Source organism: Chelonoidis abingdonii, chromosome 5 (genome assembly GCF_003597395.2).
Source record: "Chelonoidis abingdonii isolate Lonesome George chromosome 5, CheloAbing_2.0, whole genome shotgun sequence".
Taxonomy (NCBI): Eukaryota; Metazoa; Chordata; order Testudines; family Testudinidae; genus Chelonoidis; species Chelonoidis abingdonii.
This window is the reverse complement of record NC_133773.1, coordinates 82,887,500-82,906,946: the sequence shown is the minus strand read 5'-3', so window position 1 is coordinate 82,906,946 and position 19,447 is coordinate 82,887,500. Positions and strand designations below refer to the sequence as shown.

Below are 19,447 nucleotides of genomic sequence, written 5' to 3'. Positions count from 1 at the left end.
ACATCCACGTGGGATGGCCAGGAAGGGTTCATGACGCTCGCGTCTTCAGGAGCACTAGTCTGTTTAAACGGCTGCAGCAAGGGAATTACTTCCCAGACCAGAAAATAACCGTTGGGAATGTTCAAATGCCTATAGTTATCCTGGGGACCCAGCCTACCCCTTGATGCCATGGCTCATGAAGCCATACACTGGCAGCCTGGACAGTGGTCAGGAGCTGTTCAACTACAGGCTGAGCAAGTGCCGGATGGTGGTAGAATGTGCATTTGGCCGTTTAAAGGGTCGCTGGCGATCATTACTTACTCGCTCAGACCTCAGCCAAACCAATGTCCCGCTTGCTATTGCTGCTTGCTGTGTGCTCCACAATCTTTGTGAGACTAAGGGGGAGACATTTATGGCTGGGTGGGAGGCTGAGGCAAATCACCTGGCCGCTGAGTACGAGCAGCCAGAGACCAGGGCGATTAGAAGAGCACACCTGGAGGCGCTGCGCATCAGAGAAGCCTTGAAAACGAGTTTCAGCACGGCCAGGGTACGGTGTGACTCTGTTTGCTTCCCCTTGATGAACCCTCCGCACTTGATGGACTTATTCAGTGTAAGCAACCCACCCTCCCCTTTTCATTACAGGTTGGCGAAGGAAATAAATTCTGTATCGTTTAAAAATCATTTTATTATTCATTAAAAGTAATTATGCATCTGTTAAAATCATGAGTTTTTCCTTACTAGATTTCCCTGTAAGCAACCCACCCTCCCCCTTTCGATGTATTCTGTATTACAAAGGAACTATAAAAAAGGCAGAGAATTAGGAAGGTGTCCCTGACTGCTGTGCTTTGGAAGGAGGGGGAAGGGAAAGGCTACTAAGCACATTGTAGCGTAATTACAGCCTTTTCCTTGAACTCTGCAGGGGGTGTGGAGGAGTAGGCGGGTGCAGAAAGCCTTCCACCACGCGTTCTTACACGTCTGGGTGAGGGAGATATGGGACGTGGGCTTGCAGGGAGGTTATACAGGGGCTGCAGTGGCACTCTGCTACTGTGCTGCTCTTCCTGAAGCTCCACCATGCGTTGGAGGATTTCAGTTTGAGAACGCAGCAGATCCAGCGTTGCTTCTCTCCACGCTGGTCTTCCTGCCTAGCCCTCTCAGATCGTTCACTGGCATCTTTCCTGTACTTTGCTACCACATCCTTCCAATCATTCTGTTTATCCCTCTCATTGCGTGTTACTTCAATAATTTCTGTGAACATTTCATCTCGCGTCTTCTTCTTCCTCCGCCGTATATCACAGCACGCCCTCGTGATGGCATAGGGACTTCAGAGAAATGTGCAGCTGCATGGGAAGGCAAACCAGGGTGATAAGTATGTGGAAAGATACCTTTTACAGAGCAATGACAGTACTCTTTCACATAGAACACTATCCACCTTACAGAGCACATGTGATCTCTATACAAGGTCGCATTTTGTATCGTTTAAATATTCAGTGTCTGTGTGACTGGTGTGGCACACACACAGACGCAGGTACGGCCAACCGTACGTCCACGCGACGATGGTAAGTGAGGCTTTAAATTTTGACTTCTCCGCCGTTCATATACACAGTGATCTATATGATGCCTTGCTCCTATTAAGAGGAACCTGCAAAGCCAAACCCCCCTCTTTCACATCCACAACAGCGCATGGCTCCTATCGTATACGATCGCTGCTAGTGATCACCCTACATCACCCCCGCAGCGCGTTGCTGGTAGCAGGGAAGAATCCTGCTTGCCAGATATTTGTCGCTGAAAACTCGTCGCTATCTCCTCCTCCCATCCCCGCTCTGGCCAGTAGCAAAATCGCCATGTCTGCCCCCTATTTACATTCCTGATGTTCTACAAGGTAACAATGGATGATATCTCTCTCCTGACAATAGCACCGCAGGAGGCAGATCGTTTGTTTATGCAATGCCTTCAGTGCAATGCCTTCAATGCCTGCAGTACCCAAAATGTCTTGCAAAATGCATGGCGTTGAAAAGTTACCTACTATGGGGGACGGAGAAGGCTGTCTTGGCCAGAAATGTTCTCATATAGCATAAGGGTTTTTGAGTTCCTCCACGATCGATTCATGGAGATTAATTTGGAGGATTTTCGCTCCATCCCCAGACATGTTAACGAAATTTTCCTGTAACAGTAATGGCTGCGACTGCAGCAAAAGCCCTGGTGTCAATGCGATCTAAAAAACGTCTTGTTTTAATCCGTGTTTGGTACAGAATGAAGGGACACTTACCGGAGGTCGCTTCCATGGCTTCACTGTCTGGGCTTCTCGCTTGGGAGCGCAGGGACTGTAATTCTTGGGTCTCAAAAAGATCCTGGCTGTTGGGGTTTACGGACTGCTGTGTGCTATCACCACGCTCATCTTCATCCTCCAAAATTCGTCTCCATCTTCCCCCTCGGCTACATCCTCAGAAACACTTGATATTTCAATCCCAAAGTCTGAATCCACGGACAGGGGTTGGGGCACTGGTAGCGCTGAACCCCAAATTGCATGTAGTTCAGCATAGAAGCGGCATGTTTTCGGCTCAGAGCCTGACCTTCCGTTTGCTTCTCTGGCTTTCTGGTAACCCTGTCTAAGTTCCTTCACTTTTCACTCGGCACTGAAGGGAGTCTCTGCTGTGCCCTTTATCAGCCATAGACTTTGAAATTCTTTCAAAAACTTTTTCATTTCGTCTTTTGGAACGCAGTGCTGTGAGCACTGAGTCCTCACCCAGATAGCGATCAGATCCAGAACCTCCTGTGTGGTCCAAGCTGGCGCTCTTCTTCGAATTATCAGGAGACTGCATTGTGACGAGTGCAAATGAGCTCTGTGTGGTCACCTGTGTGTGTGCTGACCCTCACGGTGGACAATCAGGAAATGGAATTCAAAAGTTCGCGGGGATTCAGGCTTTTTTCCTGTTTACCTGGCCAGTGCATCACAGTTTTAGTGTCCGATGCTATCATGAGTGCCCCTGTGACAATGGTTCTGAAACCCAAATTGGGAGTGGCTCACTTGGGGCAGAGTCAAATCGCTCCCTTCTGGTTTCTAAAAATTGAGTATGTCCTGCCTGGACTGTCATAGCCACGACTGCCTGCCTCCAAGTGCCCCCCCCCCCGGTTTATGTCACGAATAAGTCTATGTTTCTTATTCTTGTATTCCTCACGACTGCATGACAGAAATTGGGGGGTGGGCCCTGCCACAGTAGCTGCGGAGGGTTGGGAGAGAGGTGAAGCAATGGTTGTGGTTGTGGTTGCAGGGGAAACCCCTGTTAATACAGCCACGGAGTAGCTGCGCTCTTTCTAATACACTTGACTCTTCCTTCAGAGGAGTAGCCGTGTTAGTCTGGATCTGTAAAAGCAGCAGAGAATCCTGTGGCACTTTATAGACTAACAGACATCTGTTAGTCTATAAGGTGCCACAGGATTCTCTGCTGCTTTGACTCTTCTTGTAGTCAGGACTGACTCTATTTTTAGACAGCATAAGGGAGGATTGACTCAGTGGCCAGTGAGTCAATCCCAAGTTTGCTTTTGCGTTGCGCCCCCGGCTGATTTAGCCAGGGGCACTCATGATAGCAGCGGACAGTTCAGAGAAGGAGAGATAACCGTCATGTCATTGCCAGTTTTCTCTGGCAGTAGATCGGTACAGAACGACTGGTAACCATCTCTGCTATCATTGCAAAAGCAATTGAATGCTGGTGTGTAGCGCTCGAGTGTCGCCTCTGTTCTCCACGGCATCTAGTACACACAAATGGTGACGGGAAAAACAAAAAGCCGACGGTCTCTAGTGCTGCCGTGCTATTGTTTCTGCAAGGGCAATCCAGGAGAAAAATGTGCGAAAGGACTGTCTGCTGATGTTTCCCGGAGCAAGGAATGACTGACGACATTTACCCAGAACCCCCCCCCCGCGACCATTAACATTAGCATCAGGGGCCGGGGATCATGGAGGACGGAACGGGGGGCTGAGGACTCCCGCTATCCCACAGTCTTCAGCAGTCTCGTAAAACTATTTGCATTCTTGGCTTAGCGCCCAGTGTCTGTAGCTTACAACACGGTGTCTTTTATGGTTCACGGAACAGCTATTCAGTTTCCTTCCCCTACCCCAGCACGAGAAATGAAAGTTAAATAAAGCGAAGTAACTTACAATGTCAGTCACCCTCTTTGTACTGAATGGTACTGATAGAGGCGAATCTGCAGCACTGAAGAGCATTAGAGCTTTGCACAGTGGCAGTATCATAAGCAATTGAAGTGAATCTGAGGGTTGATATGCTACTTGAAAATCCGCTCCTCTCCCCTTCCTGGTGTGATGGTACAGTACTACTGTAGACCAGCAGAAACTGTTACCTGTCATCTCTTTTTGTTACACTCACCAGTAAAGGGACAGAAACGGATAATAACCCTTGTGTAATTTTTTGAAAGGAAAAAATGGGGATTAACTCACTTGGGACTGAGTCAATCCTGCCTTTACGGTATAAAAAATAGCGCTCAGACAAGTATGGATACAGTGTATTAAATCAGTGTAGCACAGGGCAGCTGCTCCGTGTCAGTATTCACAGAGGGAGCCGCTGCAAGTAACGGCAACCATTGCTTCCCACTACCTGGCCTACCACAGCAGTGCCCCCCCACCCATTGTTGGCAGATATTATGAAGAATGCATGAATAAGAATCACAGAGTAGTTACTGAGATCAAAGAGGGAGGGAGCCACCATGGGCTATGACAGTCCATGCACTTCAGAATCTTTCTTACGCACAGAGAGGAAGGGGTCTGATGAAGCTCAGCCCCCAGGGATAAGATGAAGACAGTTACCAGGCGTTCTGTACCATCCACGTCAGAAAAAGGGAGTCCATTCCCATTTTCACCCCGAGACCCCGGCCACACTCAGCCAAGGAGCACTTCCACTGGGCGGGCCGTCTACCCCTGGGGAGGCAAAGGAGCGGATACGCTCTTCACGCAGCAGCATCGCGTCTCCAGCAGCATCGTACACAGAGGGTTGACATTTACAGTACTCAAGGAATTATTTATTTCACTTTTTTTTACCGTGCTGGAGAGGGAAAAAACTGACGAGCTTTCCGTAAACAGCAAGACACCGGTTTAGCTGCAGACATGTGCGCGCAGCCAAAAATGCAAATATTTTCAGAGACCGCTGTGGAGACTGGTAGCTGTAGTCTCATTACCCCTCCCCTCCCTCCATGACCATCCGTGAGTGTCTGGCTTTCCCGTTACTGTTGTCACGCCGCTGTGTATCCTGTAGTTTTATTTCAAAGGCTTTGGCATTTCCTGTTCTTTAACGGAGCTCTGATAAAAGAGATTTGTCTCACCATACAGCGATGACATCTGCTATCTCACCGTAGTTCAATGCAGGAGATACTTTTTGCATTTGAACTGCATCGCCACCCGTGGTGATCAGAGCTGGACACGTGAAAGCAGGAAATGTCACTGTTAAGCTCTCGGGATTTCCCTGTTTACCGGCACTCCGCATCCGAGTTCGGATTGCGGACCAGAGCGGTCAGTGGTGCACTGTCCTGCCTAGAATAATAGGCAAGTGTAACAGAGATCCAGTGTATCAGAGATACAGGTGCTCCGTGTCAGTATTCACAGGGGTTGCCCTGCAAAGAAGCGCACCGTTGCTTTCCTCCTCCCTCAACCTTCCGGGCTACCCGTGTCAGTGCCCTCCCCGTTTGTGTCATGAAGTATTAAGGAATACCAGAATAAGAAACAGAGACTTGTTAGTGAGAGAAAATGATGTCGGGGGGAGGCACTTGGAGGCAGCCTCCCGGGGCTAATGACAGTCCAGGCAGAATGACTCTATTTTTAGACACCTAAGGGAGGAATTGACTCATTGCCAAGCAAGTCAATCCCAAATGTGATTGCAAAAATTTCAGCCCCAAGTTTCAATGATTAGCTTGTTATTTAGCCGTTTCTGTCCTATCTACTGCTAGCGGTAGCAATGTTGCCCTCGATGTTGAGCATTTAGGCGGTTCTCCTGGATGGGGAGGTCTGCAGCACCGCTACCACCAGAGAGGAGGAGTGGAGGAGCGATACTGCTTCAGTGCTGTAGCGTCCGTCTACCAGCAGCATTCAGTACACATAGGGTGACATAGAAAGTAGTCAAGGAATGATTTCTTACCCTTTTTTTCACGTTTGGGCGGGGAAAGAAACTGAGGAGCTTTCCTGAACCACGCCAGACACTGTGTTGACCCTACAGACAATTGGGAGCTCTCCTAATAATGCAAATAATTTTCAGACTGCTGTGGACTGTGGGATAGCTGGAGTCCTCAGTACCCCCTCTCCTCCTTCATGAGCGTTCATTTGAGTCTCTGGCTTCCCGTTACGCTTGTCACGCAGCGCTGTGTATCCTGCAGTTTTTATTCAAACGCTTGGCATTTCTGTGTTCTGTAACGGAGCTGGATACAAAAGATTTGTCTCCCATACAGCGATCAGACCTAGTATCTCCCGTACGGTCCATGCTGGAGCTCTTTTGGATTTGAGACTGCATCGCCAGCCGTGTGATCAGAGCTCACGCTGAACAAGCAGAAATGTATTCAAAAGTTCGCGGGCTTTTCCTGTTTACCTGCCCGCTGCATCCGAGTTCAGATTGCTGTCCAGAGCGGTCACTGCAGCACTCTGGGATGCCGCCCGGAGGCCCATAACGTCGATTTTCCGTCCACACGAACCCTAATCCGAGTTATCACTATCGAATTTAGCGCTACTCCTCTCGTTGAGAGGAGTTCCGAAATCGATTTAAGGAGGCGGTTAAATCGATATTAATGACGACTCGTGTTGAACGGATACAGCGTTAAATCGGTAATCGGGCATTAACCGATTTAAAGTCGCAGTGTAGACCTGGCCTCAGTTTCCAAAGCTCCCTGCTTTTTTTATTCCACTGAAAGGACTATTTGGTTAAGAAATTGACCAGGAGCACTTTCGCCTCGAGTGACTGGACGACGGCTCTTTCATTTTTGTCCTCTCTCTATATATCTCTCTCTCAAATCAAATTTAACTTTAAAAAACTTTCCATTCATGTTTTTTCCCGAGAGGAGGACAAAAACACAGGTGTAACTAAGAGCAGAATTTGACCTTCACTCATCAAGTTCAGATGAAGATCTCACTTTTAAATATTAGATTTGTAGGTTTGCTAACAATAGAAATGTCACTGGAACAGATTTTATTCTCATACATGCCACTGACCGACATTGCAGATGTCTCATTGGCGGGTGATAACATAGTCAATCAGGTGCCATTGTTTGGACCCTGGGTGCATCCATGCCATTTTATACTTATCATTTTGCCTAAAGATTGTGTTAGTGATGAGCAGACTGTGTTCTGCACATTTACCCAAAAGGAGGAGTGTGTTGCTGTTCATCTTTCCCACTCCATGTCGTCGTATCACATCTCTCCAGTCACTACTGCTGATAATGATGAGATTTGATAACATGTTAATGGGATGAGAGTTAAGCGAAAACCTGTGTGGGAAATTTTTAATTGAGAAAGCTGTTGCACAGGGACAGTCCCACTCTCTTGGCTGTGGAAGCCAGATTCCAACAGCACAAAGAATCGTTACGGCTGGGGACTTCCTTAGCTGCAGCTAGGGACTGTGACACCTTCCATGCCTTGTCATGCTCTTTGTGCCCCACAGCACCTTGCTGAACCACCTGCATGGCCATTGAATCACAAATTGATTTCCTCAGCCTAGTCCACTGGAACAATCTTTGCATGCTAGAGAAAGGCAGTTTCCCTATCTCGCTGAGGGCAAAAGACCTATTGGCTACCCTCACTGGTAAATCTAACATAACCCTACAGAGGTTAATGCAGTTATTCTGGATGTACAGAGTTGTCACTAAAAGCAGAAAATCTGTCCTATTGACTCCATACCTCCAGAATCTGTCCACCCATTTCCTTAGAAAAAAATAAGCCTCTAGATCCATGAGGATTAGAGCAGGGATGCTACATTCTGGTTACTGCATGAGGAGTATACACTGCAGTGTTAGTCAGAGGATTGGGTGTACATCCTAAACACTACAGGATTTTATGTGGTTTGTTTCTTGTAGGTGGAATATTTGTGGGATGATCTCAAGAACGAATTTGAAGAGTTCGACCCCTACCATACAGGCTTTGTAAGCAAGAAGGAATTTAAAGATATTTTGACTGAGCTGTGTGTGCATCTTAATGAATATGAGTGTGAAATGCTGGGACAGAAATTTGAAAGCAATGGAGATGGATGGTAAGTTAAACTTGGAAAAAGAGTTAGAAGTAAGTTGGTCTATAAACATTTATATGATATCTAAATGGAAGTCTATAACACTGAACAAACAATAGTGGGTCTTAGATACTCTAAGTGGCACAACAGGTTAATGCACTTTTTTGAAGACGGGAATTCAAATTCTTGCTTAGGTCATTTGATTTTCCTGTTCTATTCTCAGCTGGACATTTTGTCCAAATCACAAAAATTAAGACTCTTAGTGTCACTGAATTTGCAAGTCTCTACTCAAAAGACTATCAGGTCTGGAACAGAATGGGTTTAGCAAGTCAGGTTTCAATTGCACTGGAAGAGTTGTGTTAGTAAATTTTCACATCACCTGCACTATCTGTATGGTGGCTAAGCTCTCGAGAAAGTTATTAGTGCATTGCTTTTATGAGCAGCAAAATGCATCCAAACCAGTCACAATTAAATTTTAAAAACTAACAAATAATTTTCTTTCAGAACTAAAGTTTTTGTGACCCATCTGTCACATGGCTGCCCTACCTTCCGAATGCATCCCCCTGAATGAGAAAGATAATGAGCCTCCAAACCAAGGCCTACAGTAATCTTAAAATCAGAGCTAACATGAGCCTTGACTTTAATAAAATAAGCCTAAGAATCTAAATTTCTAACCCATATTTCCCCTCCTCCAGGTACAAAATAAACTTCTGCCTTTGTATTGGTACAAAAATTCAGATTTCCTGTGTGCAAAGAATCACTGTTCCTCTCAGTGACGTTTCAGGGTTAACATTCCATAACAGTGACATAGGAAGTTCATAGTTTTTTAAAGCTTAGACTACACTAGAAAAGGTTTCCTGGTCTAGCCCTTAGGGTGTAACTATACTGGCTTTTGCTGGTATAGTTTATACCAGCTCCCTGAGGAAAGTGAGCTGTACCTGCAAAAGCACTTTTATGCTGGTATAAGCACATCTACAGTAGGGCTTTTGCCAGTATAGTAATGTTGTAAAAAAAAATAAACACATCTCTAACCAGCATTGCTATACTGGCAAAAGATTTTAATGTAGACTTGGCCTAGTATTATTTCAAACTCTGACTGCAGACTCAACAACACCCATTGGTTTACATTCACTGTTCCCTCTAAGCTGTGCGTGTGTATGTGCACACAGATCCTAAACCCTGAGCACATGGCGAAACACCGCGCTCACAAAAAATGAAATACTACATTGGAGCCAGGCCAAAATATCATTTACGGGCGACTTTTGACTTTGTTCACCCGCCATCTATCAACACAGCCAGATTCTACTAGCTGACAAGGGGGGGAAAGGGAATGGAGGGCAATGAATCATTTGTACCCATCCTCACTAGCATTTCGAACTTGGAACATTGATCACATTGGGACGGTCAGGATCCACACATCTCCTTGTAGTCTGTTCATTTGGCTGTGTACAAACTCAAGTATGTGCAATAAGTCAAAATGCCTGGCTGTAGTTGCTAAGGAAGTGCAAAGATTTCCCAGAAATGAACAAAGGTAAATGTTTTTGTGACTGAAATCTTTCAAAGGCATTGGACTTCATACATTTACTCGTGATGTTTTACCGTGTTTTTTTGCTATGCACAAACTTCCGGTATCCTGATCTGAATGATCTCCCGTTTGCGCTTTTGTCGAGTCACGCTGTTAAGCGCATTGAAATAGCCATATAATAAAAGTATTAATTTTAAATAAACCAATCTGGTAAAAAATCAGTCTCAAAATGTCACTGTCCAGAGGTCTACAGTGTAAAAGAACAGTGACTTCATTTAAATCTGGATGGCTGGATGAAACTATAGAGACGGTTACACCAAAGTCACATAATGTAATGCTTGTTAAACTTCGTGAAATATTCACATATGATGAGGACAACGGAGTGGTTTGTGTATATTGTCGAGATACCAGAGCTTTGGGAGAATTTTCAACAGGAAGAATGTGGAATGATGTATGGAAGTTGGATTTTTTTAAAGCATCTATCAAGTAAGTCTCATATAGATTCATAGACTCTGGGACTGGAAGGGACCTCGAGAGGTCATCGAGTCCAGTCCCCTGCCCTCATGGCAGGACCAAATACTGTCTAGACCATCCCTGATAGACATTTATCTAACCCTAACCTTTAAATAGTCTCCAGCATGATGGAGTTTTTCCAATAACCTCCCTAGGCGCAATTTATATCCAGTTATTTAATACCCCTGACCAGTTTAGAATTATTCCTAATAGTCCAACCTATATTCTCCTTGCCTGCAGTTTAAGCCCCATTTGCTTCTTTTCCTATCATGTAGAGGTAAGAAACAAAGTTTTTCTCCCTCCTCCTGGTGGATGACACCTTATTAGATACCTGGAAAACTTGCTTACTCATGGTCCTTTCCAGTCTTCTTCTTTTCCAATACTAAACAAACCCAAATTCTTTCAGCTTCTTCCTTCTCATTACGTTCCTTTTCATAAAAGGTTCTCAAGACCTTTCTAATTCAGTCTTGTAATTGTTCTTCTCGTGGACCCTCTCCAGTTTCTCCACATCTTTCTTCGAAATGGCCGAAGCGGTGCCAGAAACTGGACGCAATTACTCAGTTGAGGCTACCAGAACAGCGTAAGCAGAAGAATGACTTCTTGTGTCTTTGTTTCACACACTGTAAGGTGCAATCCAGAAATTCACAGTTTGGCTTTTTTATGCAACAGTAGTCACACTGTTGAAACTTAGATTCAGCTTGTGGTCCACTATGAAACCCCTAGGATCTCTGCCTTGCCATTATCCTTCCTAGGGGAACGTCTTTCCCCATTTCTGTAGGTGTGAAACTGATTTCTCCTAAGTGGAGCAAACTTTTGAATTTGTTCTTTATTGAACTTCATCCGGTTTACCTCAGACCATTTCTCCAATTTGTCCAGATCATTTTGAATTTTGACCCTGTCCTCCAAAGCAGTTGCAATCCCTTCCAATTTTATCGTCTGCAAACTTAATAAGCGTACTTTCTATGCCAACATCTAAGTCATTGATGAAGATATTGAACAGAGATGGTGTAACAAGACTTAGAAACAAAAACCCTTCCTTACAGAGCGAATTGCTTAGCATGATTCTTGAAAGTCCAGCTGAAAAGCAAAGGAGGCAAATTAATCTTGAACACAAGTGCTCAAACCTGGAAGAAATCATGGCACTTACTGATAGTGTGTTGTTGGCTATTAAAATGAACAGCTCGATGCTTTCTGTTCAGGATATTAATGACCATATGGAAAAATATGTGCACATACCAGTGAGCTGGAGAAGTGAAAATTATGCTTTTGAATTTCTTGAAATTATCAACTCCATTGTCCAAAATGACCTCATGCATGAAATAGCATTGGCAATATTTCATACTCTAGCTGTTGATGAAAGCACTGATATATCCATTAACAGATACTTGATACTCTACTTTAAATATAGATCCATAAATTCTGCAGACTATAAAACTTTGTTTGGTGGACTATTACGATTGCAAGAATGTGATGCTATTTCAATAGTGTCTGCAATCAAAGCGTTTTATAAAAAACACTAGCTTGATCTAATGAAAATGGTGTTGTTCACATCTGATGGTGCCTCCGTGATGTTGGGCAAACTCAATGATGGGGCAGCTCAGCTGAAACGTGATATTCCACACTTAGTCCAGCAACATTGGGTTGCACACCAGGAAGACTTGGGGATTTCCGATGCATGGAAAGAGGTCAAGCTGATAAGAGACATCGAAACCTTAATTAGAACTGTCTACACAGTGTTCTGTTGGTCATCCAGGAGAAAATGCAAATTTCAGGAAATAGTGGATGCTTCTGAATGTTAGTCAGTGGCTTTCAGGCCACTCAATGAAGTGCGCTGGTTATCTAGGCACTTTGCACTTTGAGCAATTATTCACAACTATAATCCTCTTCTGGAATATTTTGAGCAAGACAAAGATACTGATCCAGTTTCTAAATACTGCCACAAAAAGATGAATACTGAATAACATTAGAAGTTTTGAATGATGTTTTGTCAGAGCTGGCTTCACTATCTATGCTGCTCTAGAAACGGAGCCTTACACCTCTTGAAGCGTTTCACCTTGTCCAAGGTAAACTGAGCAAGATCAGAAGACAGTACCTTGGAGATTCAGTCTTATGGAGTGACAAAGTTAAGGCTCTCTTAGATATAAGCTCTCAAGAAAATAATTAAATTTATACCAGTTCCATAATAACTTTCATAAACATCTTGTGCGACATTTGACAGACAGGTTTCCAGAGGATGAAGTCCAGAAGTGGTCCACTTTTGATTGTGCATCAATAATTAAGTGTGACTTCAATTTTGGAATTCATCAGGTCAAATCCTTATGTTCAAAATATGAAGAGTTTCTTGCTGAAGAGATTGTTATAGTCAGTCAGTACAATGACTTCAAGTTTACAGTAGCCGAAAGAATCAAAAGCCAATTGGTTTTAAATTTCCTGGATATGGTGACATTTGCTCACCAGAACGAACAGTTTCAGGATCTTGCAAAGTTGATGGATATTGGAGGAACATTCCTAGCATCAAGTGCAGACTGTGAGTGTGGCTTTAGATTAACAAACACTCTGAAAAACAAACTGCGGAATCATTTACAAGTAGATCATTTGGACATGCTGATGTTTGTTAAGCATTACCAGCTGGATGGAGGACGGATAGATCTGGACAGAGTTTATATTGAATGGGCAAATGAAAAAGATCACAGGGAAAAACAGTAATGTTAGTTTAGCAGCCCTTTATATTTCAACCAATAAGGAAATTAAAGTGCATTTGTCATTACATATCTTATTCTTGGCTGATAATAATTTATTGATACTTTTTAGGGAAATTTTAAATTTAAAACACAAACTCTTGTTTTTCTTTTTTACTATCTGAAAACCCATATAAACTGACACAATGGCATACTTATTAAATTGTCTTTATTATATGTTTATCAAAATCTTTTCCGACAAATGTATAGAATGAAAGGTGAAAGTGGATACCAACGGGCAGAAGCCTATGGATTAATCATGATCATGATTAATATGTGCTTGATATATGCTTATGATTGTCTATAAAAAAAGATCATAAAGCGTAATGCTTAAAACTAACTTCTGCTTCATGAAGAATGGTTAAATTTCCTTTTGCTAAGTATTTAAAAATGACATTTATAAAATAACATGGTATAAAACTATTATTATCACAAATTGCAAATTAAAACTTTTTAAACGTATACGCATTTTACTCACTTGGGCTCATTTGCCTCCTGGCACACAAATTTGAACTCTGCTTCAAAAATTTGCACAGAAAATTTTTTTTGCACACACAGCCTGTCAAAAATTAGAGGGAACATTGTTCACATTCTCCTTGTTCTTCTGGCTGTGACAATAACCAGTAACTTAATTTTCTATATATAAACATAAGCTTAGAGTCTGGAAAAAAAAACAGTAAAATCTGCGTGATTACCTGATTTCCAGGGAATTAACATCAAATAATATCCATTATTTGAAGGTCTTTCATTACTTAATCACATAACATTGGGAAGTCTAACATAAATGCAATTTCATGCTGGACTTCTGGAGATTTCGTGTGTTTAAAATCAGAACTTCAAGTTTCTTGTTGTTGGGTTTTGCACTGAATATAAACAATAACCTTAATATAAGGTGTGACAAAGTTCCTCCTCCACCTTGGTGGGTCCTGCGCTTATTGGTGGATTTGTTCACCTCAGTGATCTTCCCTTCTTGTTGTGAACCACAGGTCTGACGGTCTATTGGCTCCTGCCTATGTTGTAGGGTCAGGAGTTGGAGAGGTTTGGGTGCGGAACCCGGGCCCGCCCTCTACTCCAGGGTTCAGCCCCAGGCCTGTGGTCGATCGCGAGCTGTCTATAGTGCCTTCCTTGTAACAGCTGTATTTGACAGCTACTACGAACTCCCTTTGGGCTACTTTCCCCAACGGTCCTCGTCCATAACACCTCTTCTCACTGCCTCAGGACCTTCTCTCCTCGTGTGTCTGATACGCTTGTTTCCTTCCTCAACTCTCTCAGCGTTTACACTCTCACTCTTCACTTCTCACTCTCACTCTATGCTCCTTGCCTTCTGTCCTCAGCTCCTTCACACGCATGCTCCTTCTTCTCTGGCTCCTACCTGCCTGACTGCGTGGGGGTATAGCTTCTTTTTTTAACTTCCAGGTGCGTTCCTGATAGCCCTTGCCGCTGATTGGCTGCAGGTGTTCTAATTAAAGTAGCGATCTCCACTGCCTTCTAGAAAGGTCTTAATTGGCTCCAGGTGCCTTGATTAACCTGGAGCAACTGCCATTTGGTTACCATGGTCCTAGGGATTTGTTTAGCCTGGGGCTAACATACTTGTTTCTCAGTACTTTACTGTAGCCATCTGGCCTTGCCCCATCACAAAGGTCATAAGTCAGTAAGTAAATGCAGTTAGCTGTGGGCTAGACACTGACAGGCTGTATGCTTTTTAAAAAGTTAGGGGTAAAATCCTAGCTCCACTGAAGTTAATGGCAAAACTCCCACTGAGTTCAATGGAGCTAGGATTTCACTCTAGGTTTTTTCCTAATGCATTTCCTTCTGTCGTTACCTCACACTCTCTTCTATTTCCGTCCCTGCACAGTACAAGAATGTCCTGGTTTCTCCATCCTTGAGGACCAACTCTTTACTCGACATGCTTCTGCCCCTCACTACATATCTGACCTCATCTTTTTGTGTGCCTTGCTCCCCTCATCTACGCTTCACTTCACCAGTATTGCCAGCCTTTCCATCTGCTTCTCCCACAACTGTCTCCATGCTTTCTTCCACATAGCCCCAAACTTATGGAATGCCCTTCTGGACCTGGTCTGCACAGCCACTGCCTCTCCTTTTTTACATCCCTCTTGAAAACCCACTTCTTTCATAATGCTTGCAAGAAATTTGCCAGGTAATTAGCCTTCTCCTTAATTCTATCCACATGTCCCTCTTTAAAGTATTACTTGCTTCACCATGCTGTGCACTTGCTTTTGCATAATAACTGCTTAATCTTAATAATGTTGCCCCTGACTTTCCTCCCCTTCCCTTCTTTATTCTCTTCTTACCCTTCATTGCATCTTGTCTGAAATTAATTTGTAAGTTCTGCAGGGCAGAGATGTCCTTTATCTGTATTGGATGAAGCCTCTTCACATTTTGGGTCCTGTTAAAATAAAAAATAATAATCTAAGCAGATGTAAATGTGTTCCTTACAGTCCAATGTTACAAGATGGACTTTATATAGGCAGCCACAGAATCCCATGTTTAGTAATGCAGAAAAGGTGGCTAGGTATCCAACTACTTGATTTGCATGGACACATATGGAGATTATGCATGGAAATGATCACATTCACAAGATTTAAGTACACAGATTTTGAGGATGATAGAAAATTTGGAACACAGTATTCAAATGGAGAAGATGAATTAAGATACCATGTAGGTAGTTTTGTAGAAACTTATGAACATATTTTTTCTTTAAGTGTTTCATACCTGGAGTTTCTGAAGCCCTTTGCTTTAAGTAGACAAAGATGGAAGAATGGGAATAACATGGCTGCTGTTATGCAGGCATCTCAGGATGAGAGAGACCAATCCCACAAGGGAACAGAGACTGCAGAGCTGGGTGGTCTGACAACTAGACTACGAAAAAAGGTATGATGGCTGTCATGGCTAGTGGCTTTACTTTTAAATGTGAATTCTTATCCATTTTAAATTGCTTAGCTATCAGATCTAAAAGTCCAGTGATTAGCTGTGCTAGAACTCATAATGTACTGGCTTGATCTCCCAGCTGGTAGCCAGATACTAGAACAATCATCAAAGTTCTCTGGTCAGTGGCAGAACTTGCTATGTCTGCAGTTTGCATTTGTTTACAAATGAGGCAGATCCTTATTGTCCATGGAAAGTGGCTCTATCAGATGAGATGAAGTAGGAGCTTTACTTTGGCTGAGGCAGTAGGAGCTGTATTTAATTTGTCTCGATTTGATGTTGCACTTTATATTTTATCATGGACATTGGTGGTGCCTTTGAAAATCTGAGGTAGATGAATTAGAATACTTAGCAGGCAACCACAGATAACCCATGCCTGTGCATACATAATACTTTACTTTTAGGCAGACCCTTGCAGTGTTTGAGGTCTTGCCACTATTGTCCAAGTACAGAGCATATTTTTTCTTGTGGTATGATGTTGAGATCCTGTATGATAACTTCCAGGAACTTCCACTTGTCAAGAATGAAATGATGATAAGGAAGAATCCTTGAAAGAAAATACCACATGGATGAGTTCTGGAAGGGGCAGGACTAGATCTATCTCCAGTAAAGGCCAATCAATAAAACATTTTTCAGGAATTGTACCTAGCCCAGGTTCAGGAGCAAAAGGGGGGGAAGTCTCCTTGGCGCTGTCCACTTCCGCCTCCCCACCCCGAGCATTGTGCTCTTACAAAAGCCAGCCACAGCTCTTCCTGGAGGCCAAGATTTTCAAACTTGGGTGCCTAAAGTTAGACTGGTAAATCCATGTAAGATGCCTAGATAAGTGACCTGATTTGTCAAACTGCCACTGCCTTCAGTTAGATTTTTGAAAATTGGGTCACTTATTTAGGCTTCTAACTATGGGCATAGAAGCATAACTTCAGGCAGCCATTTTTGAAAATTTTTGCTTTAATGTTTATAAAGCAATTTGAGGCCCTTGGGGGAAAGAAAGCAATCAAAGTTCAAATTATATTATGTGAACCTTGCCAGTGTGCTGATCTGTGTGAGTGCACAGGTACGTACAGCAAAGCATGCTACTGCATACCTCACAATTTGGTAGTTCAGGTGAAATATTAAGAGGGGCATTGTGCCTCACAACACATAATGGTTTGGTTGTTATTTCACTGGGGTAATTCAACATCCCAATTGTTTTCTTTCTGGCTGTAGTTACGAGGGGACTGGAAGACCCTTCGAAGAGCCTTTAAGAAGCTGGATATTGACAGCAGTGGCCACCTTTCTTTGCCAGAATTCAGATCTGTACTGAAGCTCTGTAACCTTCTGCTAGATGAGGATGAGGTTTACCACATTCTATCTAAATTTGATCCCAACCTGGATGGGCGAATTGATTACAAGTCCTTTTTGGAAGAAACTTGCAAAAAAGGCTAACCACGTACAGTCAAAAAATCTCCTGCAAACCCACAATAAAATAATGTAGAATATTCTTGTGAGTCGAAGAGGAAGAATTGTATCTGCCTGCTCCCAGCTGCTTATGCTTCCAGCTAAGTCATTTGCTTCTCTTTGGAGTGTGGATCTCTGCTTTGTGTCTTTTGGCTACTCATGAGTTGCCCACTGTATTACCAGTTGTTTTGTAGGGGGATAATAAAAACTGTGAAAGCAGAGAGTGCAGCTGAATATTAAACACATGCTGTACTATATTTAAAACCTGATCCAAGCTGTTACTAAGGAAACTAATATTCTGAAAAGCAGAGGCAAGGATGGATCTTAGAGAGAAAATAAAACTTTCAGTGAAGGTACCAGGTGGATTTTTGCTGTTTAGGATGCAATGACAATGAGTCCCTTTGATTTCACTGAGAGTTGGATCAGGTCCTTTGTAGGTGTTAGCCAGAATTTGGCCCTTAATATAAACATACATTTTCATGCTTCATTATCGTTTCTTTTTTCTTACAAATATATTTTCTCCATAGAGTACAACAGGCAGAGGGCCCGATTCTGCAGCAGCTCTGCACATGACTTCACTGAACATTCCATGCTCGAAGCAGTTGTATGTTTAGACCCATGTTAGTTATCTGTTATTTTGTAGTACAAATACATTTTCATAGACATGTAAATGCATAGTTGGTTTGGTTAAATAAATATCTGAATTCACTTAAATATGTGTCTTTTGTCTATTCAGTACATAGGACCAAATTCACTGCTGGTGCAATTCCACTAAAGTGGCTTCTTATGTATAGAAATATAGTTCCACCGGTTTCAGTGAAGCTTTGCTGATTTACGTTAGCTGAGGATCTGGCCAGGCATGTCTACGCAAGGTATTGCCATGAGTGAGGAGTTCTTTATGGTTTGCTTTGCACACACTCTTCCCTTGCAGCTACTCACTTGAAATCCATCATAAATAAAAATATTCATTATTATCCTGTGATGTGTTGTTCTGCAGGATCTTTGCTGTCTATGTATTTTGGGAATCATAGAGGAAAAGATTAATTCCTGCCATAGCTCCTTTTCCAAATTCTTTCCCCTGCTTGCTATCTCATAGTGTACATCAAACCTACCCTCAGCTATACCAGTATAACCCTATTGTGTCCAATGGGCTGGTAGTATCTCTAATTTACCTTGATGGGATTGCACAGCTGTAAATAAGTACAAATGAGTTTTGGCCCTGGTATGAGCAGGAAGAGAAAGCAGCTCATTCCCCAGCAGTTGTGAGGACTCTGCAATGCCAACAGGAGTAAGAAGCAGTTAAAAAAAAATTATTTTTACAACAGAGAGCAGGTGTAACTCTGATTACCCAGCATGAGGCAGATCCTCAACTGGTGTAAATTGTCATAGCTCTATTAAAGTCAATGGATCTATGACAATGAAGCTATGACAATTTACACCAGCTGAGGATATTTGTTGAATTAAGGCCCTGATTCATCACTGAGCTTCCTGCATTTGTATGAAGCACCGGCAGGATGGTGCCTGCTTTTCTGTACCTAGTGTGAATTAGAACTGCCCTGTAAGCTTTTATATTGTTACAGTAATGAATAATGAAGCTACCTTTCAACGTTTCACTGAACAAGCAAAAAATACACATTTCTGTTAACAAAAAAGCATTTATTGTTAAGCTAACTGCACTAATCTTAATAGAGGTGATGAAATATCATGCATGTTTAAACATTTTGTATTGCTGTAATTTCAAAGTTAGCATTACAGGGTTTAATTTCAGAATGAACCTGGATTTAACATTTTCGGTCTCAGTCACGTTGAACTTTCCAAATAAAAGTCTCTTTTTTTTACATATGAACTTTCAGTTTCATCCAGTTGCTATCTTTCTCTCAATCCTTTCATTACAGGGTGGTATGTAGGTCAACATGTGCTATGCCATACTCTACTTTGCCCATGTGACTCTGAAAATACATCTGGTACATTTTGCCATTGTTACATGTTATCTAATAAAAAGGGGGAAGGAATGTTGTTTCTGAGACAGCCTTAGGACTTGATTCTCTTACCAGTTCTGTAAGGTTAGTTTATATCGATGCATCACCACTCAAACCAGGGAA

General features: G+C 42.8%; 1 protein-coding gene across 1 annotated transcript in view; it reads left to right on the top strand.

Annotated features, from left to right (window-relative positions):
• The window catches only part of LOC116836654 (EF-hand calcium-binding domain-containing protein 6-like), a 100,040-nt gene extending 81,987 nt beyond the window's left edge, over positions 1-18,053 (top strand). Inside the window, exons 10-12 of the mRNA XM_032800399.2 lie at positions 8,038-8,210; positions 15,686-15,854; positions 17,115-18,053. Coding sequence (XP_032656290.2) covers positions 8,038-8,210; positions 15,686-15,854; positions 17,115-17,333 — 561 coding nt within the window. The 3' untranslated portion in view covers positions 17,334-18,053. The remainder of the gene's footprint in view (positions 1-8,037; positions 8,211-15,685; positions 15,855-17,114) is intronic.
• Positions 18,054-19,447: the final 1,394 nt, after the last annotated feature.